The 24,251-nt window shown below is 42.9% G+C and overlaps 2 protein-coding genes across 4 annotated transcripts in view; one reads left to right on the forward strand and one right to left on the reverse strand.

Annotated features, from left to right (window-relative positions):
- Window positions 1-24,163, forward strand: part of LOC147032444 (uncharacterized) — a 33,706-nt gene extending 9,543 nt beyond the window's left edge. For all 3 annotated transcript variants that reach the window (XM_085870085.1, XM_085870087.1, XM_085870086.1), the window contains exons 3-9: window positions 2,672-2,836; window positions 5,459-5,634; window positions 5,747-5,857; window positions 6,187-6,230; window positions 8,055-9,421; window positions 21,354-21,522; window positions 22,891-24,163. In XM_085870085.1, coding sequence (XP_085726211.1) covers window positions 2,672-2,836; window positions 5,459-5,634; window positions 5,747-5,857; window positions 6,187-6,230; window positions 8,055-9,421; window positions 21,354-21,522; window positions 22,891-23,017 — 2,159 coding nt within the window. In that variant the 3' untranslated portion in view covers window positions 23,018-24,163. The remainder of the gene's footprint in view (window positions 1-2,671; window positions 2,837-5,458; window positions 5,635-5,746; window positions 5,858-6,186; window positions 6,231-8,054; window positions 9,422-21,353; window positions 21,523-22,890) is intronic.
- The window catches only part of IDH1 (isocitrate dehydrogenase (NADP(+)) 1), a 52,116-nt gene continuing 50,777 nt past the window's right edge, over window positions 22,913-24,251 (reverse strand). The window contains exon 9 of the mRNA XM_085870089.1: window positions 22,913-23,653. Within this exon, the coding sequence (XP_085726215.1) occupies window positions 23,551-23,653 (103 nt within the window). The 3' untranslated portion in view covers window positions 22,913-23,550. The remainder of the gene's footprint in view (window positions 23,654-24,251) is intronic.

Raw genomic sequence — 24,251 nt, forward strand, 5'->3', positions numbered from 1 at the left:
GTGGTCTGTAACCTCTACATTCACTACTTGGGTTCTATTTTTTCTGATTGAAAAAATTATATTTTCCTGGAGGTTTGGAATAATTTGAAGCAGCTTTTACTTAAAAAAAAAAATGTCTCCCTGAGGAGCACTTCCTTGTTTCAGGGTGGGACAGAGAGCATTAGCTACATACATACATACATACGTACGTACGTACATACATCACAAGTACCTGTCACTTTGTTGACGGATTTAATCAGAAGACAGCATCATGTACTTCACAAACGTTCTGCTCTATAATTTGTCCAAGGTCATCTTCCATCTGCTTGGAAGCCAGCTAACATCATCTTCAATTATCCTTGCTGCTTATATATACCGTGAGCAAAAATCGCTTCTGTTTAGCTGCGAAGCTTAGTATTGGATGCTTTGGTTTGAAACTACTTCAAAAATGAGTCGATGAAACCTTTTGAAAATTTTGAATTATTCACAGATTTAAACCCTGTAATGCATATTATCAAGATGTTTGAACTTTCTTTATAGAAGAAGAAGATTATTTTTAATACCAAACATCACTGAGTGTTTCGGACAATGATGAATCGATGGAAGGAAAGGACAAGCACGGACACGTTGGAATGTCAACAAAGCAATTTATTAATAGGAAAATAAATAAATAAAAATCAATGAAAACAATCGTAAGCACATAAATAGTCATTCAGGCGCTGAGAGAAAAAGGGACAAAGGGCAGATGCTTATCTCTATGCCTTACTTTACAATTAAACACAGACAAGGGTACCCAGCAGATCATTTGGGGGGGGCGAAGAGAAACTGTCTCGCTCACCAAAGAGAAGTCTTCCATCAAGCAAAAACGTCCTGAAATGAGTGAGTGTGCCTTGTCCATTGCCAGCGCCCAGCCCCGCCGTCCACCCACTCTCGAGCAGGCTTGAACTCCAATCGACGTCACCCTCAAGAATCAGGCACGCCAAGAGCAGGCCTCGATCAGAACGAGCACAAACGGCCCGAGCATCACCCACCGTCAGGAGCCACAACAGACGGACAGCTGTTCGGCGCTGTGAGGCACTGAGAGGCGCTGAGGCTGTCACCAACTCACTGGCGCTGACTGACTGGAAAAGCTGTCTGACTGACTGGAATCCGACTGACTGGTAAAGCCGTCTGACTGATACTGACGCCAACTGACTCAAAAACTGACTCGTCGACTGACCCACCTATAACGAACCTCTCGTCCTCTTTTTTTTTTTTTTTATTTAATTTTATAGGCGGCCCGTCTGGGCGGGCACAGACTCCGGCCAAGTCCACCCCGCCCCATTTGCGAATCGTTGTCATGACAACCTGCCTGTCCCGCGATCACTCCTGGCCCACAACGCCATGCCTGTGGTGCTGGACGAACGGCAAAAAGCAGCAATTTGTCAGAATTACCGAGCTAAAATGTGAAGTGCTCATAAAACGTCAACAACAATTATCACCACAATGTTCAGCCTAATATGAAAAAGAGCCAATTAGCGTCCATAGAGCTACTGAACGGGGTGTCAAACGTCGATGGAAAAAGGTGGGTGTCGAGCCTCCATTGGGCTAACGGCTATCTCACGTGCATGAATGTGTCTGTCATAAAGAGTAAAAGGAGCTTTATAGAATCTATTCTGATAGAATCTATAAAGAAGAGAGGGAATCTATTCTTTATCCTTCTCAACCCATCACATTTGGAATCCCACCAGACATGGGGATAGGTCTATCCTGGGCATGCATTTAGGGAAATAACTATCCGAGGACCTGGATGTTTGTGTGCATTCATCGGATCAGATTCTGAAATCCGTAACTGTGTGTATATGTATATATCTTCTTCTTTCGGCTGCTCCCGTTCGGGGTCGCCACAGCGGATCATCCGTATGATCCGCATCGTGATTTGGCACATGTTTTACGCCGGATGCCCTTCCTGACGCAACCCTGGTCGCTTCTTACGACACAGGGATGTGGTACACAGATTTTAACCGGGGTATACTGGTACTCATTTTGCCGACCTCGGAAGTATGACAGGCTGAGTCAACCCCCTGGTGTATTTATTCAGTGGCCAATGGGGCTTGAACTCAGGACCTTTTGGATCCCAAGCCGCTGCCCTAACCACTGCGCCAACACCAGGCTTTGTGTATATGTATGTATGTGTATATATATATATATATATATATATATATATATATATATATATATATATATATATATATATATATATATATATATATATATATATATATATATATATATATATATATATATATATATACAGTACCAGTCAAAAGTTTGGACACACCTACTCATTCAAGAGTTTTTCTTTATTTTTACTATTTTCTACATTGTAGAATAACTTTCTGACATGCCTTGAAGAGCAAGCAAAACCAAACCTGAATTTTTCCCAATGCAATTAAAAAACAAGCTCCATTTATTATTATTATTATTATTATTATTATTATTATTATTATTATTATTATTATTCTTTACTCTGGGACAAACATATTAGTTTGCCTTGTTCTGAGATTGGCATGTCTGCTTTAATCCTGAATGATCAATTTGCATGAAATAATTTATTGCACAACCCATATGGACTGAATTTTACATGAGTGGTTGTTGTGCTGGAGGGTTGTTACATGATCGTAATGCAGTTCTCATCCCTCTTCTCCAACAGGCGGTGGACAAATGATCACACCATGCCAGATGAACAAGAAGTCGTACAGAGATGTTGCTGAGAATATGAAGAAATGCATTGCAAAGAAGAATGGTGTAAGGCTCGCAAAAGCCTCTGTGAATTTATCACAATCAATGGCCACAAAGGTTAAAGTCAAAGCCAGAAGTAAGTGCAAGAATGTTTTTTTTTTAATTTTTTTTTATTTTTTCTCCTTTTGATTCTCATTTACCTCTGTTACCAAAGTTGGGTGATGTATTCACCCCTGTTTGTTTGTCTTTCTGTGTGCAGGATATCTCATGAACTTAAGGACATATTCGGATGGAAATTGGTGGACAGGTTGGGTGGTTGACAAGGATGAATTGATTAGATTTTGGTGAAATCCGGATCTGGGAATTTTTGAAGTGATTCTTCATCATTGAGAGCTAAGGCCAAAAACAATTTATAGCACGATATTAAAAAAAAATTATGAATGAATTGGTTAGGCGACAAGAACAAGCTCATTAGGTTTTGTTCAACGTCTGATTGCAGATCCGGCCTATCATTGGAATGCAAAACGTAAACTGTTCAGCCTGACGAAGGTCCGAGCTCTCCCAAGTGTCATTGTAGTTTATTTTCTTTTTTTCCAGTTTTCAATCAATCACTTTCTTTTATTGCCCATTTCATGTCGAAGTGGAATCTCAGTGCTTTACAAAGAAGGAAGATGTAAGAATTGTAAACATCAAGGAAAAGCAACTTTTAAAAAAAAAGGTTTCTAGAGAGATTGTACCACCAAATCGTCCGCTTTGAATAGGAGGTCGGCAGTTCGAACCCTGGCAGAGTCATACTGAAGACTTAAAAAAAAATTATTAAAAAAACATGCTGCTTCCTTGCTTGATGCTCGATATTTAAAAAGGAGAGAGCATGGACAAACGTAGGTTCGCAACCATTGTACAGTCTTGATGGGCCTCATGGCCTCATGGCCTCCTGCATCAAGTTCCTTGGTCGGGAAGTCATTTTATTATTATATTATTATTATTATTATTATTATTATTATTATTACAAAACCATAATTGACGAGTTCGTACAGATTTTAAAAGGCAGTAAGTTCCACAGTCGGGGAATATATCTGAAGAATGTTTGATCACCCAAAGGCTTCGTCCTCATTCAAAGAACAGAAAATTCCCCATTGTTAGAAGACATGTTTCTTGCAGGGCTGTACGTTATTTTTTATTTTTATTTTTTTAATGTTTTTTTTTTTTAACAGGTCAGACTTGCGAGCTTTTAAAACACCACTATAGCTTTTTTTTGCAGATCAGAAATGTATGCGGGAACCATTAATTCATGTTTGCCTTTTAACGTTATCAGCTATTGTTTTTGAAACCCTTTGCATTGGCTGACCAGGAGCCAGTTGAAGATTGGAGTGATGTGATCAAATTTTGTGAGCTTCTACTAGAAAAAAATTCAGTTGTATGTGCTTGAGGGAAGACAAATAAGCCTGCTAACGGTGAGTTGCAGTAATCCAAGCACAACATTGTGAGCCTGAAACTTTCAGTAGTCTTCTAATTCGAGCATGAGCAAAGTTTGATGATATTGTGCAGATGGAAGAAAATGGATTTGGAATTTGGTGATTGTGGAATAAAGGAAAGCATTCGGTCCCAAGTGCCACTTGGATTTCAAACGGTGAAAGCATGTTCTCAGGCGATGTTCCGTGAGTTTCACTATCTAAGATTGAAGGTTTTTTTTTCATAACGGATGAGGGCCCAAGGACAAGAATATCAATCATTGGAACAACGGGTTTGAGCAAGTTCATGATGACCCACATTTGAATTTCAGAGAGAGAAATTTGGAGTTGTAAAAGCGAACATGATATCGGATTCATTGGACGGGTAGACCAAGGTATCATACGTGTAGTAATGAAAACTGTTCGGGTTTTCTGTAAAATTGTTCCAATTTGATGAGGAAAAGACAAAACAAGAGTTGACCAAGAACACATCCCTGGGGAATACTGACAGGAAGATGGAGTGGATTTAATGAATAGTCAGCAATTTTCAAGTTGGTTGTACGATCTGCAAGACAAGATTTAAACCATCCATGAGCAGTTGCAGATATACTCTCCCTATCGAGTGCAGCCTGTGGTTGCTGGTTGCATCATTGGTTGGGACGTGGCTATGCCGCTGATGCAGTGTCCCCCCTTACCAGTAAACTGGTACTCATTTTGCTGACCCCAGAAGGATGACAGGCTGAGTCAACCTCCTGGTGTATTTTAATTCAGCGGCCCAACGGGGCTTGAACTCAGGACCCTAGGATCCCAAGCCGCCACCCTCACCACTAAGCCAACACCAGGCTGCAGTTATACTGAAACGGGGTTAAAGACAGTCGTGTAATATAATATGGTCAACTGTGTCAAAAGCAGCTCACAGGCCCAGAAGTATTGGAATTGTAACTGATCCTTTGGTGATGTCATCGTAATGGAATTGGATATTTAGCTGCTCCAAAAAAAAAAATGACGTTGCGACTTCTAGGTTTGGGCCAACTTTTGCTTTTATCCATCCATTGTGTTGTATGCTTTGCATAATGTACACACTTGCTAGCCCTTAGCAATCTGCACGGTCTCTGTTAAAGGATGTTTTCACCTAAGTACTGTTCTTCACTTTTTGAACCGTGCACGTTCGGAATAGATAAACTATATACATTCTCCTCCCTGTTCCAAGCTGCAAGTTTATCTTTATAGACTCTCAATGTTGGCAACATCTGGCAATTATATAAATTGGTGTTTTAAAAAGTTATCGTTCATTTTATTTTCCACAGACATGTCTTTGCAAAAGCAAAGTCTCCTGGCAAACAACAAGGCGTTGGCTCGGGCCCTCGTTGCTGAGCGGGAGAAGTTGTCCAAGTTGAATGAGGAGAAGTGCAAGCTATTACAAACCGTCCTTGCCTTGTCCCAACGCCTTTTATCCTCAGAAGAAAGACTTCACTCTGCAGAGGTAAATCACATTCCTCCTCTTCACGTCTGAAATAATCAACACACTCCTTTTCATCCTGTGTTCCTTTCGGTAACTTTTCTTTCTTTTTTTTTTTTGCATGCTCTGATTTCAGTCAACGATTTCAAATCTGAAGAAGCACCTGGATAAAATTATGAACGGCTTGGATGTCATTACGATGTATAGTGTGGGACCAGCTCTCGAACTCTGTTCTGCATTACCTTTGGTGAGGGTCCACAACGTGCTTTAATGAGCATAGATGTAAATACCTCCGTCGCTGAAGATGGAAGGAGGTTATGTTTTTCTGTCTGTCTATGAGCACGATATTTCAAAAAGTTGTGGACGGATTATGACGACACTTGTTGGACGAGTCGGTAAGTGACGAGAACAAGCTGTTTGGATTTTTGTTCGGGTCCGGATGCAGATCCGGCCCATCAGTGGGATAGAAAATGTAAACTGTTCATCCCGGTGGATGTATGCGCTCAACCGAGTGCTGTTCTCGTTCCTCATTACATTGTTATTAATTATCATTATTTCATTTTTTTTTCCTGGCAGGTTTGCAACATCTCTGACATGAACGTTGAAGAGCAATCATTGCTGTAAGTATCAAATCTGTAATATTTGTGAAGAGTTGGATGAAGGTTTTAAGTGTTTTCACAAACCAAGTTTTTTTTATTTTTATTTTTAAATCAATAACTGGTTTTTTGAACTTGCCTATCACTTTCCTTAATAGATTTGTTTTGCTGCCTGTATCTTCAGTTGCTCCATTCATTTTCTCAATATCATGCACAGGTGTATTGACATTGACATATCAATTACTGGTTTGAAAGTTGGGGTGGGGAAGGGGGTTTCCTGTAAGAGCAAGGTCAAATTGACAGTAGTGGGGCAGCAAATCGGGCACAACTCGCATGGATGGACACACACACACACACACACACACACACACACACACACACACACACACACACACACACACACACACACACACACACACACACACACACACACACACACACACACACACGAATGAGCAAGTAAGGAAGATAGGGTTAATGGAGGTGATCGTTTTTAAAAAAATGCTTTGCAACAAGTCTTATTTAACAATTTGGCAATCTTTTTTTTATACGATATTCCAAGAAGGGGCCAACAGATTGATACGGAGTTTGCACAGTTACCTTTAAGCTGTCTCATCTGGGTTCCATTCCCGACCCATCTGTAAACTACTGGGTTGGTATGTCACGGGCACGGAGTTGTTTCACAAAGTGTGGGACGATAGTTTATAGCTGCGTCGGGAATCGAACCTTAGACAGCTTGAAGGCGAGTGTGCGTACCTCCAGGCCATCCGGTCAGCCCAGCACCAAACATTACATGTACTTTGGGAATCCAGACCACCTTTTGAATGTTGTTTTTGTTGTTGATCAATTTTGAACTTGATGTTTGTTAAATAAGTTGGTGTGCATTCATTTATTTGTTTATTATTTATTTATTCAATCAATCAATTTTTGTCCAGAAGAAAACTTCACTGGAACATTAACAGCCTGTTTGCTGCAATTTATCCTCTTCTGCTGTCCGTCTCGATCTGCAATCCTGTTCCATATGTATGATGTGAATGGGAACCCACTTGCATTGATCTGTCGTGTGTGAGTGTGATGCACTTTATTCTAAATGGTTCCTGCAGTCGTAGAATAATAAAAATGGTACCATTGGAAAGCTAATAATCGATTTACTTGGAACAAAAATTGGTGTCCGTTTAATCATCAAAGCCCATCACAGAGAGAGGATGAAGTGGGACTTGAAGCTTAATGTAGCGGTTCCAACGATATGACGACAGGAACCCTTTAGAATGAAGCATGACAGATACGGAAGGCGCACACAAAAATCATAATCATTCCCCCCACCCCCCAACCAAAGCTGGATTTGCTATATCACATTTATCTCTACCTCTTGGGCCCTTTGATAATGCCATTACCTTCTGAAATCCAGTAAATGATAATTTATTTCAGGATGTCTGAATTTACACCGGTTGAAATGTTTGCAAACATTAAAGTGGTGGCGAAAATGAGTGACATCTTAAACTTGAGTCGATACATCTGCCATCATAATATAATGGGCGTAAGCCTGGAACTTCTAACGCACTTTTCTCCGAACATATTCTGTTCATACTTCCGAAATCTTCACATTATGTGTTCCATGTATGGCGATTCCAGGTGATGGCGAGTTCAAAAAATCGAATATAGATAGAATTTTTCAGAGGGAATCGATGACGACACAATCAGTAGCGTGATCCGTCCTGTCCCCCATACCCCGAAGCAGACGGGTATCTATCTGCTAGTGATGTTAATGGAGCCTGTACAGTTCTCACATATTGGCAGTTTATTTGTACTTGGAGTCTAAACAATCAAGCTTTTCTTTTGACCCCTCAGGGTGCCTAATCGTTCAAGATGCTCCATGGAGCAAGAAAGAATAACTGTTCAAAGAGAACGACCTGACGGAGAACTCACCTTGAACAACCAACCCGAACCGCCACTTGACAGTACCTTGAAATCTAACGTGCAAATACAGCCAGAAAATTGGAGTCCTCATCAAGATGAGTCACACGTGCAAGCCGCTCTTTTGCAACATTGGGACTTCAATGTCACGTGTCGCCGCCAAAACTCTACACACAACTTCAGCACAAGGAAGCCCTGGCTCGAGGATCAAAATGATTATCAAACCCAAGCGACGATTTCTGACATTGCAGATAAGGATACGAGCTCTGCTGTCAAAGTTGCACAAGTTAGTTTGCGGCAAGGTGTTGATTCACCCTCCACCGCCATTGCTCACAATTTTAAGAAACAAGGACAGGAGTCAAACGATTGCAAAGGTAATGGTAGGGATTTGGCCAGCAGTGTTTCTGCTCGTGATAAAGCAAGCTCCACACAATATTGTAGTTCTGAGATGGATCCAAAGGAACGTAGCTCGATTGTTGTTCGCAAAGTGCGTCCATCGGAGCAGGGATCAAAACTAAAGCCTGCTCGCAAAACCACAGTTGTGGGACAACGCTCTGAAGCAGAGCGCAAAATGCATCGGCAGACTGTGGGTCATGTAACGGTACCTGCCAAACGTTGTGCAACTGAGGCCTTGATGGAGGATGGACATGCTGAAGAACTGCAAAATATTGAAGAGGCTCTGCCCTTGATTACTGTCGCTGATGCTCAGGAAAGTATTGTGCCCACGGTCCATGGGCAGAATTCACAGTCTCCTGGTGAAAATTTTCGTTTTGAGTTTACAGACAAGCCAATGTGTGAGAGTGAGGAGAACAAGCTGGTGTCGCAACCCAAAGTGAAACGGAAGGACATCCACCGAGTGAAATGTAACAAAGAAAATGTGGAAGTAGGGGCCAAAGTTCGTCTGCATGAAAAAGTTGGTACGTCAGAAGAAATCCAAACGCCGAGGGACCTTCAGGCAGAACAAAAGCCTGAGAATGAAGGAAAGAAACGGAGCAGGAAATATTCAGCACCGATGGCCAATCGAGCCAGAATGAGCAATCTGTCCCCACAGCAGGTTTTCGATTTTGAGCTGGACGAGAACCTCCACCAGTCACCACATTTCGCAAGTGCAGATATGGACGGCAAAACACAATCTTGCCGAGCTGCACGAGCTGAGAGACGCTCCTTCAGGTCAAGCACTACCGCGCTAGCAGATGGACCTCAAAAGGGGCAAAATGGAGAAGTTTTGCCACCAACGCATGGAACCTCGTCACATTACTTCCCTTTGCGTAACGTTTCACAATGCAAGACACCCAGTAAAGGTAAGGCTCGAAAGAATGCAAGTCTCTGTTGTTGGTCCCTTTCAATATTGCTTTTGCATTTGTAAGTCTCGTTACAATTTAATCGGTTTGGTGCTTGAAGTGTTTGCTAGAACAGGTGAACGACTGATTAGGGGGTGCTTTTGTGGTTTTTGCCACCTGATTCGTTGTTTATTCTGAAGGATGGCATAACACACAAAGTGTTTTGGGATAATTCAGAAACGACAGACTAAACCACACAACCTTGTCATGAAGTTTTGTGAGTTGAGTGGAATAATTTGAATGGTTTTGCCCTGAAGAGAAATGGAGTGCGACACGATGAGGAAGATTATATACAAAGGTTGGGGCATGCCCCTTCGACCCCAACCCCCCTCCCGATAATCACCGATCGGGGGAGAATCTGGATAAATTAGTTCCTCAGCGTGTGCTGGCCTGACGAAGTCGGAATGAATTTGACAATCTCTTCTGCCTTCCTTTACAACAATCACAACTTGAAACACCCTTTCCTGCTCCGCCTGATGTAACGCTGGCTTGCTGCTTAAATCCTCGTCGATTTGTTCCAGGAAATATGTTAGATTGTCAAAAAGTACCCATTAAACGGTTTTGACATCATTCAGTTTTTCTTTGCATCCCTGGATTTAAAAATTCTCGTAGCGGAGCAAATTAAAATTGTTCTTCCGAATAATATTCGTGGAGGCGATCATGTCTTGCCTTTTATGAGTAATTAGACGACCCGTGAACCCCTTGGGTTCCCGTTGTGACAGCGGTTGATGGAATATATATACTGAACAAAAATATAAACGCACCAACCTAAATATCTAAGTCAAGATTGCCATTATGGGAAAATGGTCAAACCAATGATATGTTTGAGCAATGGTTCCTTTGTTTTAGTCAAGACAGATGTTCCCATTGAAATTGACCACTCTGAGTGTGTGGACTCACACGTTGAGTAATCCTTCCCATGAGCACCATGGGGCTTGACAGAGTGATGGTCAGTGAGCGTGACCAGGACACAAACACTCCCTATAGCTTGCCCTATAAAAGGCCTCCCCAAAATGTGGACTGGTGCCAAATGTCAACATGCCACAGATGTCACAAATCTTGAGGGAGCGTGCCATTGGCATGCTGAATGCTGGGACGTCAGTACGGGCCGTTGCAGCACACTTCAATGTCCACCACTCCACCATTAGCCGCCTGAGAACGCGCCTCAGAGAGACTGGAAGCACCGTGAACCACCCACATGCCCGGCGACCACGTGTGACCACCGCCGGTCAGGATCGTCACATGAGGCTGCAACATCTCCGGGATCGACTCCGACCGGCCACGAGGACTGCCGATGAGACTGTCGGGCTGCATAACAGGCGCATTTCAGCCCAGACGGTGCGTAACCGCTTGAGGGAGGCCAACACCCGCTACTGACTGTGTGAACTCTGACAGTGACACCTCGGTTGTGTCGGCTGTTGTAGCGCAAAGACTGTCGCCAGAATTCTCAAGGAACTCTTTGAAATTTAATGCTCAATTGTCATGGATTCTATAACCAAATTGTTGTGAAGATTTAGTATTAATGAGTTTGAGGTAAAATAGTAACAATCGCTTGGTGCGTTTATATTTTTGTTCAGTATATATATATATATATATACATATATATATATATGTATATATATATATATATATATATATATATATATATATATATATATATATATATATATATATATATATATATATATATATATATATATATATATATATATATATGACATTAATATTGTTGCGAATTCGCGCCCGCCGGCGTGCGATCGGCCACGTGACTCGAATCGCGGCACGTCGCCCACCGGACGGACAATTCTGTCGTGACCCTCTCGGACTAACGCCGGGAGCGAGTCACGGGTGGGCCTTTCGGCCTCACCACGATCGTGCCAATCGGCCACCCGCGTGGGATAGGGTTGTTCGCCAAACTCGACCTACCTAAGTACCCACGCGGATGGTAAACCGGGCGATCGCAGGTCGACTCCGGACACGGGCCGCTTAAGCGGTCCGTTCCGTGCTATCGGGATAACCGAGCGGTGTTATCGTCGGCCTCGACGGTTCCGATTAATTAATTATCGGGCGTATTAAGCCCACGACGAACCCGTTACGTGAAGCAAGATGGAGATTCAACAAAGGGAAGGACGCAGCGAAATGGGGAACAAGTTCACACAAGCACTTTATTCACACAGACACAGACACAAGTGCACATATACAGCCAAACAGAATCAGAAATGCACATAAAGCATATGCAAGAAGAAAACAATAAAAGCAACGACGACGCAGAGCTTCAACCGACTACGCGAACACACAGCAACACTTATACAGTTTTACTTCACAAGACACGGTGCCACAAGTTCCATACAAAAAAAACCCTGAAAAGAAATAGAAGTGGTCACTTCCCTGTGCGCGCACCGAGTCCTTCTCCGCGCCCTCAGCTCCCGCTCCTCCGGCGTTGTCGGCAAGCTCGTGCTTCGCGCCAGCACGTGTCGCCGTTCGAGACCACGGACCAGGGTTTTGGGGAATGAACGGGGTTTTCAGCGCTCTCTCGGTGCGGACGGGGGGGGGGGGGGGAAGAAATCGTCGACACTCGGGGTCGAGAGGGAGAGGAAATGGCGGACGCTCCGTCCCACCAGCGGGGTATCGGGACCACACTGACTCCGGCGAACCCTTGAACAGGAGCTTTCTCTCTCTCTCTCTCTCTCTCTCTCTCTCTCTCTCTCTCTCTCTCTCTCTCTCTCTCTCTCTCTCTCTCTCTCTTTCTCTTTCTCTCTTTCTCTCTCTCTTTCTCTCTTTCTCTCTTTCTCTCTCTCTTTCTCTCTTTCTCTCTTTCTCTCTCTCTTTCTCTCTTTCTCTCTTTCTCTTTCTTTCTCTTTCTTTCTCTTTCTTTTTCTCTCTTTCTTTCTCTCTCTTTCTCTTTCTTTCTCTTTCTCTTTCTCTTTTTCTTTCTCTTTTTCTTTCTTTTTTTTTCTCTTTCTTTCTCTCTCTTTCTCTCTCTTTCTCTTTGTTTCTCTTTCTTTGTCTTTCTTTCTCTTTCTTTCTCTTTCTTTCTCTTTCTTTCTCTTTCTTTCTCTTTCTTTCTTTCTCTTTCTTTCTCTTTCTTTCTCTTTCTTTCTTTCTCTTTCTTTCTCTTTTTTTCTCTTTCTTTCTTTCTTTCTTTCTCTCTCTCTTTCTTTCTTTCTTTCTCTCTCTCTCTCTCTCTTTCTTTCTTTCTTTCTCTCTCTCTCTCCCCCCCCCCACACCGTCGTTTGTCCAAAAGGTCCAAGGGCTCCGCAGGGATCAACAGGCCAGCAGGAACAACAACAACCACAACCCCAAAGCAAGAGCATCCACAAAACCGCTTCGCCCGTGTCCGACTTTTTATATCTCGGAGCTCCGCCCTGTTGCTCCGCCCCATTCTTTGTTCCACCCCCCTTCGAGGCGCTTCGAGAAAGGTCTCGAAGAGGGGCGTTCCTCCTCCCTGGCCGCGTCACACCACGCATCCACCAATTGGGTGCCAGCTGCCCTCCCCTCGCTTCTCCTTCCTCACACCAAGCGCGGAAAAGAATGGCGCGAAAAGCCCACCGAGCCCCTTGTTGGTTTTTGTTTGAAATAAAAGATAGAAAAAGAAAAAGGACTGACTCAAAGCGTCGCAGCCTGAATGAATCACATTAATTCCCTCTAAACAACGGGTTTGGGGCTAACTGCACATGTACTTAAGAGATATCTCATCTACGGGACCTGGATGGTGGTTTGCGAATTTCCACAGCCGTAACATTATTTTAATCTTATTTAGTGGTCAAATTTTAACTTGAAGAAAATTTGAGCATTTACCTCAGGAGTCATCGTTCGGCCAACCGGTTTCTCGAGTTGTATCAACACATTCTCCATGGTTTGTCCTTGCGCTTTATGGATCGTCGTACCAAAACTTGACTGAATCGGGAATTGATTTTTTTAATATCTTTTTTTTTTGTTGCCCAATTTGAGCGAAACTAGATACTGCACACCACAGATGAATGGTGAGTAAGGTGGGCCTTAAATTTTTTCGCTATCGTGTACCGTTTTGGCTGTATTTTTGGTACCTGTATTTTTGGCTGTATTTTGGGATGACATGCATACATACATACAAGATGAGTTTTAGTAATATATACATATAGCTCTGGAAAAAAATAAGAGACCACTCCAAAAAAAATTTAATCAGCATCTCTACATGTATGGCAGCCATTACATTCCAGTGTCGGTTGAATTCCAACACAGCACACCCCATTCTACTAAGTGAGGTACCGATTTGGTGATCACCTGAACCGAATCTTATTTAACAAGGAAAAGTATAAAAACCACTGCTGTGGTCATCACTATCCTCTTGCAATAGGACCAGCTGGATGGCAAAAACAGTGCCAGTAGTACCTCAAAAGTAATTGGAATCAAAAAAAATGACTATTGACCATGCCAAGAGTTGAAAAGAAAAGTTTTGAGTGAGGAAAAGAAGGGTTCAATTCTGGCTTTACTGGCAGAGGGATACAGTGATCGTTACATTGCTTCCATCCTTAAAATTTCAAAGACGGCAGTTCATAAGAACAAGGTCAAGCAGCAGACATTGGTGACAACAAAGCCACAGACTGGCAGAGGGAGAAAACCACTTTCCACTGACCGGGATGACCGCCAACTCATTCGAATGTCACTCAACAACCGAAGGATGACATCAAGTGACCGACAAAAACAATGGCAAACGACCGCTGGGGTGAAGTGCATGGTGAGGACTGTTCGAAACAGGCTCCTCGGGGCAGGGCTGAATTCCTGCAAAGCTAGAAAAAAGCCCTTCATCAATGAGAAGCAAAGAAGAGCCAGGCTGAGGTTTGCAAAAGACCATGAGGATTGGACCGTAGAGGACTGGAATAAGGTCATCTTCTCTGATGAGTCCAATTTTCAGCTTTGCCCAACACCTGGTCATCTTATGGTGAGACGGAAACCTAGAGAGGCCTACAAGCCACAGTGTCTCGCACCCACTGTGAAATTTGGTGGAGGATCGGTGATGATCTGGGGGTGCTTCTGCAAGGCTGGAATCGGGCAGATTTGTCTTTGTGAAGGACTCATGAATCAAGCCACGTACAAGGTTTTCCTGGAAGAACACTTGCTTTCTTCTGCTCTGACAATGTTCCCCAACTCTGAGGATTGGTTTTTCCAGAAGGACAATGCTCCATGCCACACAGCCAGATCAATCAAGGTGTGGATGGAGGACCATCAGATCAAGACCCTGTCATGGCCAGCCCAATCTACCTGAACCCCATTCAAAACCTCTGGAATGTGATCAAGAGGAAGATGGATGGTCACAAGCCATCAAACAAAGCCGAGCTGCTTGAATTTTTGCGCCAGGTGTGGCATAAAGTCACCCAACAGCAATGTGAAAGACTGGTGGAGAGCATGCCAAGACGCATGAAAGCTGTGATTGAAAATCAGGGTTATTCCTTCAAAATATTGACTTCTGAACTCTTCCTAAATATATAAAACTCTTCCTAATATATAACTCTTCCGAAGTTAAAACATTAGTATTGTGTTGTTTAAAAATGAAGATGAACTTGTTTTGTTTGTATTATTTGAGGTCTGAAAACACTGAATCTTTGTTGTTATTTTGACCAGTTGTCATTTTCTGCAAATAAATGCTCAAAATGACAATATTTTTATTCGGAATTTGGGAGAAATGTTGTCAGTAGTTTATAGAATATAACAAAAAGGTTCATTTTACTCAAACACATACCGATAAATAGTAAAACCAGAAAAACTGATAATTTTGCAGTAATCTCTTAATTTCTTCCAGAGCTGTGTGTATGTATATGTATATATATATATATATATATATATATATATATATATATATATATATATATATATATATATATAATATGTCATGCGCCGCATAACGACGTTTCGGGCAACGACGGATAACATATATGACGGTGGTCCCATAATCGCATATACGACAGTTCTGCCAGCTCCATTATAATGGAGCTGAAAAATTCCTATCGCCGAGTCATATAGCTGACGTAGCACTGCCAGTCGTATAAAAATAGCACGTACAATTATGTACAGTACATAATGATAAATAATGATGTTACTGGTTTATGTATTTACTATACTGTACTTTTTATCGTTATTTTAGAGTGTGCTCTTTCTACTTATAAAAAAAAAAGTTCACTGTAAAACAGCATGCCGTGTCACGCAGCATTCTTTGACTGTACATCTCGTGTTTACCACGTCTCTTGATTGCATCATTTTTTCCGTGTGCTTGATTTAATCTCGTGTTGTTTTGTTCATCATGGCCCCTAAGCATTCATCAAAAAGTTAAAAAAAAACATTTTAAGTTTATAAATTAAAAAGTTAGTCAGCTGAGGTAAATTTATTATTGAAGAGAATTTTTTTTTAATTAATTTAGTGTAGCCTAGGTGTACAGTGTTTATAAAATCTACATATTCCACATATCTACATAATCTACCCTATACAGGTGTACCCTTTTTTTTTTTTTTTTAACTTTTATACCTTTTCTATGTTTAGATACACAAATAATTACCATGATGTTACAATTGCCTGCAGTATTCAGCACAGGTTTGTAGCCAAGGAGCAACAGGCTACACTATATAGCCAAGGTGTCGAGGTTTGTGTAAGTACGATGTTAAACGAAAAAAAAACGATATTCGCACAACGACGACGTCGCTTAGGGCCCTGTCACACCTTGACGTTTTAGCCAGCGTATGACAAGGTCTCAAAATGTTTGTAAAACGCTGGCATACGCTGAACTATTGATGTTTTTTTTTTAAGTTTTGGGCATATAATAACGTGTTGGACGTATGCATAACGTATTAGTAACGTACACAGAACGTTTCAATCACATATAGATAACTAATACCAACGAATGCTGAGCGTGTTGTCGGCATTCACAACCTATGCCCAACGATAGTGTAACTTGTGCATAGTGCGCGGCAGCGTATCTCCGACGATCACGTGGCATAGGCTATTCATAGGCTGCGGCTCGACGATTCAAATCATAACCGCACTAGACATCGAAGTGTGAAGCCGCTGTCATACATTGACGTTTTAGCCAGTGTATGCCGACGTATGAAAAAATTGCCGAACCAAGCTGGCACACGTCGAATACGTTATGGGTAAGTTTTTTGTATACTTTAAGAGCACGCTGGCACACGTCGTAGTACGCTGGCGTACTTCGTCATACGCCGATAAATTTTCAGCATGTTGAAAATTTCTCAACGTACTCGGCATATGACACACGTTCCGCATAAGCTGGCCATACGTTGTTGGCACGTTACGCGATCGTTGACACACGTTACTTGTACGTTACTCATAAGTCGAAACGAATCAAGTTAATAATATAATATAATTAATAGGCTGCCGCTCAACGATTTAAATCATAACCGTACTAGAAATCGAAGCATTAACATCACCGTCATACCGAAGAAACCCCCCCCCCCCACCCCCCCAAAAAACCAGGGAGTCTGGAACACTGACGCTAACCATTACATTGACGTGTTTCGACTAATGAGTAACTTGCAAGTAACGTGTATCAACGATCGCGTAACGTGCCTACAACTTATGGGCAGCATTATGCGGAACGTGCGAGTCATACGCTGGCATACGTCGAAAAATTTTAAGCATGGAAAATTTGTCTAACACCTCGGCGTACTATGACGTATGCCAGCGTGCTCTTGACGTATACAAACTTACCCATAACTTATTCGACGTGTGCCAGCATTTTAGCCAAATTTTGCATACGTCAGGCATACGCTGGCTAAATCGTCAAGGTGTGACAGGGCCTTTCACATTGCATTTCTCAGAACGTAACCCCGTCGTTAAGTGGCGCATGACTGTATGTGTGTGTATATGTATATATGTATATATGTATATATATATATATATTGTTGTGAATTCGCGCCTGCCAGTGTGCGATCGACCGCGTGTAGCCAAAAGGGGCCGCCTCGCCCACCGGAACGGACAATTCAGTCGTGACCCTCCGGGAACTACCGCCCGGAGCCAGTCACGGGTGTGGGTTTAACCTCACCACAACTCTCCGCATTCTACCCGTGCGAAATAGGGTCCGATTGCCGAATGGTCGATTTACCGAAGTACTCACGCGAGTAGCTTACCGAGGAGTTGTACCACGCCACAGGCCGACTCCGGACACGAACCGCTTAAGCGGTTCGTTCTGTATTACAGGGATAACCGAGTGGAGTTATCGTCTGCCTTGACGGTTCCGATTAATTACCGGGATGTTGAAACCCACTACGAATCCCTTACGTGATGCAAGATGGAGATTCAATAAAAGGAAGGAGACAAAGCAAAGCAGGAAACAGTTCAACAAGCAATGCACATTTATTTCGGAAACACGGGAGGCACGTATATTAGTCAAGACAAGATGCAACAAAAGCAAATGCAATACGACCGAATAAAAGGGCAATTATTTCAACACTTATGCAGTTCTACTTTTCGGGACTCGGTGCCACATCACTCATACAAAAAGCAAAGGAAAGAAAGCCACCCTCACAGGCAAGGAGGCAGACAGGTCCGTGGACCAAATGTGCGTGGATCCTGGAGGAGCGGCCAGGTCCATGAGACCGAGAAGGTCTTACCCGCGTCCTCATGACCGATGGCGGGCAAGCCGCAATGTTCGCGCAGTTGCTCCCTGACTCCGTGCCCCTGGCGTGGTCGGTGAGCCCTCTCCGGCATGCTCCGCGCAAGCAGTTTGGTTGGCACCACGTTTAGGGTGGGGGAGGAACGGGCCCCCCCGGCACTATCTCAGCGCGGATGGGGGGGGGGTAATTGCTGATGCTCAGGGAGAGGGGAATGGCTGGCTGCTTGGACCCTGCGAGGAGACCACACCGCAACCTCGTTGCCGACCGCCGTCTTCACTTGACTCGAACTTGAACTCTTCACTTGCCCCGACCAGCCGCCTGCAACTGAACCGCGCGAACTCCGTGAGTCGCCTTATGCTCGCGTCTTTATAGGCCGCAGGAGGAGCTTATATGCAAATTTCAGGATCAAAACGCGATTGGAGGCGGGGCCACGCCATCCTCTTCAGCCATTGGTGCGGCAAAAAGGGGGCGTGAACCTCTTTTGATCAGAATTCCTCTCGTAAAGAATCCACGTACATCGCGCTTGGAGGCGGGGCCATACCGCCCGACGCTCGCCCATTGGACAGAGAAAAAGGGGGCGTGAAGCCTTCCTGATCCGAATTTCTCCCTCGGAAAGGCCGCCATTCGCGCTCGCGGCTCGATGCGTTCGGCACCAATCGCCGAACGGGCCCTGGACAGCACGATGTTTGGTGTTGACTGGTGGTGTGGTCGATGGTTGGAGAAGGAGATAGGCGAAGGTGGTGGGGGGATTTCTGTGGTGGTTTGGTGGTTGGCGGGCGTCGTTTGGGAATGGCGGTGAAGCAATGTTTGCGGGATGGAGTTGTGATGGTAAAGGTAGTGGCTGTTTGCGTTGTTGGCGGCTTAATGGTCAAAAATAACAATAGAGAAAGAAAAATGGCTAACTCGAAGCGTCGCAGCCCGGATGAATCGCACATATTCCCTCTATACAACGGGTTTGGGCTAACTACACATGGACTTACCGATATATCTCATCTGAGGACTCTTTATGGTGTAATGCGAATTTCCACAACCGCAACAATATATATATATATATATATATATATATATATATATATATATATATATATATATATATATATATATATATATATATATATATATATATATATATATATATATATATATATATATATATATATATATATGAGTACCAGTATACTGGGCCGGTGTATACCCCAGTTAAAATAGGTGTATCATATCCCTGTGTCGTAAGAGGCGACCAGGGTTGCGTCAGGAAGGGCATCCGGCGTAAAACATGTGCCAAATCACTATGCGGATCATACGGATGATCCGCTGTGGCGACCCTTAACGGAGCAGCCGAAAGAAGAAGAGATATATATATATATATATATATATATATATATATATATATATATATATATATATATATATATATATATATATATATATATATATATATATATATATATATTTGGCTGTGAAACGGTGCTTTTTGCAGCCATTTGGTATCGTTGAGGGCAAGACGTGCCTGCCTCCAGAAAGTGGGCAATGATCCATTGATCAGCAATGCATTTTTTTCATGCAGGGGTGCAAAGTCCAAAAACGAACAACAAAAAAAAAAACTTTCATAATCATCAAATATAGTTTGCTTTTGTTTGTTTTCCTTTCAGTGATTCTGTGAGGGTCAGTATGAAAGTAATGCCTCTTATTTTGTCATTAGATATCACCTGAAAGAGTATTAATCCTGCTTAGAAAATACCTGGTGATTACTCCAAAGTCCTCATCCTGATTGATGGAAGAGGACCCGCACTGTATGACGCACACGTGCTTCGTCAATTTCGTCAATTCTTTATTGTGACGCCATTCATTGATCGGATTCTGCTCATAAATGTGCACCAACACATCTCTTATAAGAGAAATGCCTCACTTTCAGCTTCAAAATGTTTGAGTTCAGTCCAGATTCTCTTCTGATAGTCATTGTGGACATTGTTCAGCATTTGAAGCACCCACCCAGCACAGACCTTGTATCTTGTTTCCGTGTCCCACTCAATCCAGGTTGAAAACCATGTTGTCCTCGATGTTGCATTTTCATGTCGTTTAGCCAATCCAGTTTTGTGTCAAAAGGGAGCTCACTCGCGTTTTATCTTGACCAAAAGCCTGGTATTGGCTTAAGATCTTAAGGTCTTGAGTTCAAGCCTCTGTCATGCCATTACGTAACACCAGGTCGGTTGACTCAGCCTGCCATCCTTCCGAGGTCGGCAAAAATGAGTACCAGATTCCTGGAAACGGGGTGGGGGGGCATTACATCAGTGGCACGGCCACACTTCCAAAAAATGATGCAACCAGCAGCCTGTGGCTGCATACGAAGTGATGATCTAAAACTTTTCCCAAAGTGTGTGGATGTGCGATGGAATGAAGGCCAACAAATTGGACGAGTGGGTGTGTACATTTTTATTCAAACTAACAGGAAATATGTCATTTATTTGCCTATGATCATCCTAATTATTATTTGGCAACTTTTAAAAGCACAGAGCAGGCGGGAGAGAAGAGCAGCTGCAAAAGGTTAAGGAGATGGGATGTGAGCTTATCATTATAATTCTATACACTTTCGAGATCTGAAATCGCTCAGACGTAGCATTTCTTTCAAACCAAGCAAACGTTCCACAGACCATGGACTGGAGTAGCGAACCCAGACGGGTTTTTCATCCTGTTGTTTTTGGCTCAAGACTTCCTGAGAACGAACTGCATCTGCACATCGAATGGAAACGCAAGATTTTTACTCGGCTTGGATGGACAGTCATACGTGGGCTGCAGGACAACCCGGGTCGGGGCAGCATGGTTTTCAACCTGCGTTTAGTGGTGCTTGGAAACGAGGAATTGGAGAACTCGAGATCTTTCATGATGCTTGTCACTGCAAGCTTCGCACAAATATTGTGTGTTGATTCATCGATCATTTTGAATGAGCTCGATCACTCGCCGCTTGTTTACCGATTTCACTGCCATGGCAGGGTGACCGCTGTGCGTGCAGCTTGTCATTGATGGCAGTTTGTCCAATCTTAAAATGCTTTGCCCACCATATAACTGCTCGTGGCACCCGTCACGTGACCATACATTTTTATTTTTCCCCAGACATGTCTATGTTACCAGCAAAAAATTCCATCATGGCTCTTTTGCGCATACCTGAAAAGAAAATAAGGATGGCGTGTGTGTGTGTGTGTGTGTGTGTGTGTGTGTGTGTATGGTTCAAACTTTGAATGTAGATGCTTTAGCTTCATCTTGTAGCTAATGCAATTTTCCCTGGCATGCAGAATCCATTGGTAGTCCCCTGCTGGAGGTTTCCAACCTGAGCAACATATCATACAACATGTTATCCCCATCCTACGAGTTGGCATTAAGCCTGGCATATGGCCCCCAGACGTCTCCACGACAACTGCGTCAAAAAAGCTCCTTTACGTACACGGAGCCAAGACTCAACCAGTAAGTGTGAGCAATGTTATTGGCATTGGGAGTTTTTTTTTCCCCCATCTTTGAAATTGATGTGAAGCTCCTCCATTACAAGCCTTCCATGATCTCAAACAATGTATTGAATGATGTTTTCATTGAATGTCTCCCTTTGGGACACCTACTTCTTACCCAAGACACTTGGGATTTCTCTGAACTGGCCTTGTGGCTTGGGAATATGACACCTCTGGTTGAATTGAGCTCCCACCCTTGGTTATGCAATGTGCTTACATTTTCTTTTCTTTTTTTTTTGTATACAGTCAAGGCTCATGGAAGAGCTGGAACACAGGATGGATCAGGATGCAACAGAACAAAAGGAACAGCAGGACTAAGGGAGAAAATTGATGGAAATGGACAAACAGGACATGTGGGTAGCGATGAGTGGTATGGGAGAACTTAAAGGGTGGGCAAGATGGATACAGAAGCCAAAAAAATTGGGGTGGGGGGGGTGGTGGGGATGGATGAATGGTGGTTTAACAGGTGTTGAAAATATCATGGTTTGGGATTGGAGATAATCAAATGGTGGTAAACAACAGTCTTGGAGACCTGGAGAGAATGAGATTGAAGAGAATGGAAGTTGGTTCCATGGGGGGGGGGAGGGGGAAGGGGGATGGGACGATGGAACAATTGAGTGGAGGTGTCAGACAAATTGTTGTCTGAAAGTGACATAAATTCCATTTACACTGTGCATTAAAGTATGTAGAGGTAGTTTTATTCTTCTGTATGCAGCATCATTGGTTGAGGCTGAAGCTGTGCCGCTGATGCAGTGCCCGCTGTAGATTTGGTCGTGGTGCCGGTAATAGCTCGCCTACTCTTTGCGAAGGATACCGTGGGATCTTTAATGTCCACTAACTCATGCTGGTAGACGGGATGCCTGTTTAATATCCACCGAGTGATGGTGCACGCATTGATGAATCATCCTGCCTGTGAGACACTGGGATGACAATTTATAGCTGGGTTGGGATTCGAACCCTGGCTAGACGGCTTTGAGGCAATTGTTCATGCCTCCAGTTCATCCTGCCCACCCCTATTCTTCAACCGAGTCACAGTATTGTTCCTTGTTATTAAATTGTTGGAGCATTTGCAAGGGTATACAGCATAAATATTAAACATGATTTTTTTTGTAACTTAACGGTGCTGGTAATGGAGTTTCAATCTGACCGTTGTCGGTGGTTTGGCCCCTTGGGTGTCTGGACCCTCCTGACTAGTTGATACAGTACTTTAAACACCCACATACTGTATTTGGTGTTGCTTTAACTTGCAAGCTCAAAATTGCAGGACATTCTTGGCTGCTTAATCAAATGTCTTTCCTCCCCCCGCCCCCTCCCTTTTTTTTTTCTACAGAAAATTACGCCGTGGAGACAAGTTTACAAGCCTTGCGTTCCTTTATTCGCCAGTCTACAAAGGAGCAAAGAAATTGAAACGGAGGACATCCAAGGGAAAAACAGGCAACGAGTCTGGAAGTGGTTGATGGTCGAGATGTTCAGTTTTAATTTATTACTCCAGATACCGTTTCAATGTTTAAATCGATTTGCTTCACTCTATTCTGTTGGTCCCGTTCTGTGTAGTTTGTTGTTTTCTATGTTTTCTTTCTCAGCAAATTTCTACCATTGGGAAACTGTGTATGAACAAACTATGAACACATTCAGCAAAGCTTAAAAAAAAAATCCCCTATATCTTACGCAAAGTGCTTTTCTGATCGAAATACACAGGCTGTGTATTATGAGGTCATGGGGTGGAAACAAAACAGTTCAGGTAGTAAGTAATAAGGTGGTGCTGAAAGTTTCCCCCCCCCCACCCTCAATTTGAATTTGTTAACACAATAAAGAAAATGTACTTTTACATTCTTCCATCTTCAACCATTAGGGAATCTGGTTCAGTCCTCGCAAGATCGCACCAATCAGATCACAGGTTAGAGGAACTGATTTGAACCCAAGCTTGATGGATGGCTTGCTTGGGAAAACTCTTCCACGTCCTATGAAGAGCGATGTGGTAGTCTCTGCTTTAGAGTTTGTTTGCAAAGATTCCTCCGGAAAGCTTTGCCTTCAGGTTTCCTGCAAGCTTATCCATGAACTCGAACGTGTTGAGGTAGTCTGAGCGCTGGACACTGGTGAGAAAGGTGCACAGCAGCGGTGCGGACATTTATGGCTTTTTCATTTCAACAACATTGATGCTGATGTCCTTACACCTTTAATCTCATACCCAAGACACAAACATGGGTACTCTGAGCAATTTTATCAATTACTTTTAACTGGCATGGTTCAAAACCCAATGTCGTGAATTATGTCACATGCTGTATATAATGTAAAAATCCTCTCACGCTCTTTCATACTAATCTATTTAAATGCAGATCCCTTCGGTTCGTGGATGTTTCTTTTGGTGTCGTTTTAGTACAATTTGAAAGAGCATTTCTCTGAGACTCCAGTGTTTGTTTGCTATCAAGTTGAACATTTGTATTATCCTCTTGCATTATATTGAAATACATTTCATTTGGGTTCATTTTGATCCTTAAATGCTAATTCTCAAAAGGTAGGATTATGCATTTTTGAGGTGGGATTTATGTGCAATATAAAATTAAAGATGAACCTCCTATGTTCAGTTTTTAATTTCTACGAGCCTTATAAAATATTGGACAGGATCAATTAACCAGACTCGGTGTCCCAATTGGACAGCATTCTCTGATTATGGCAGGTCAGCGGTACGAT

Source organism: Eptatretus burgeri, chromosome 2 (assembly GCF_056783735.1).
Source record: "Eptatretus burgeri isolate ZD-2024b chromosome 2, Ebu_testis_v1, whole genome shotgun sequence".
Classification (NCBI taxonomy): domain Eukaryota; kingdom Metazoa; phylum Chordata; class Myxini; order Myxiniformes; family Myxinidae; genus Eptatretus; species Eptatretus burgeri.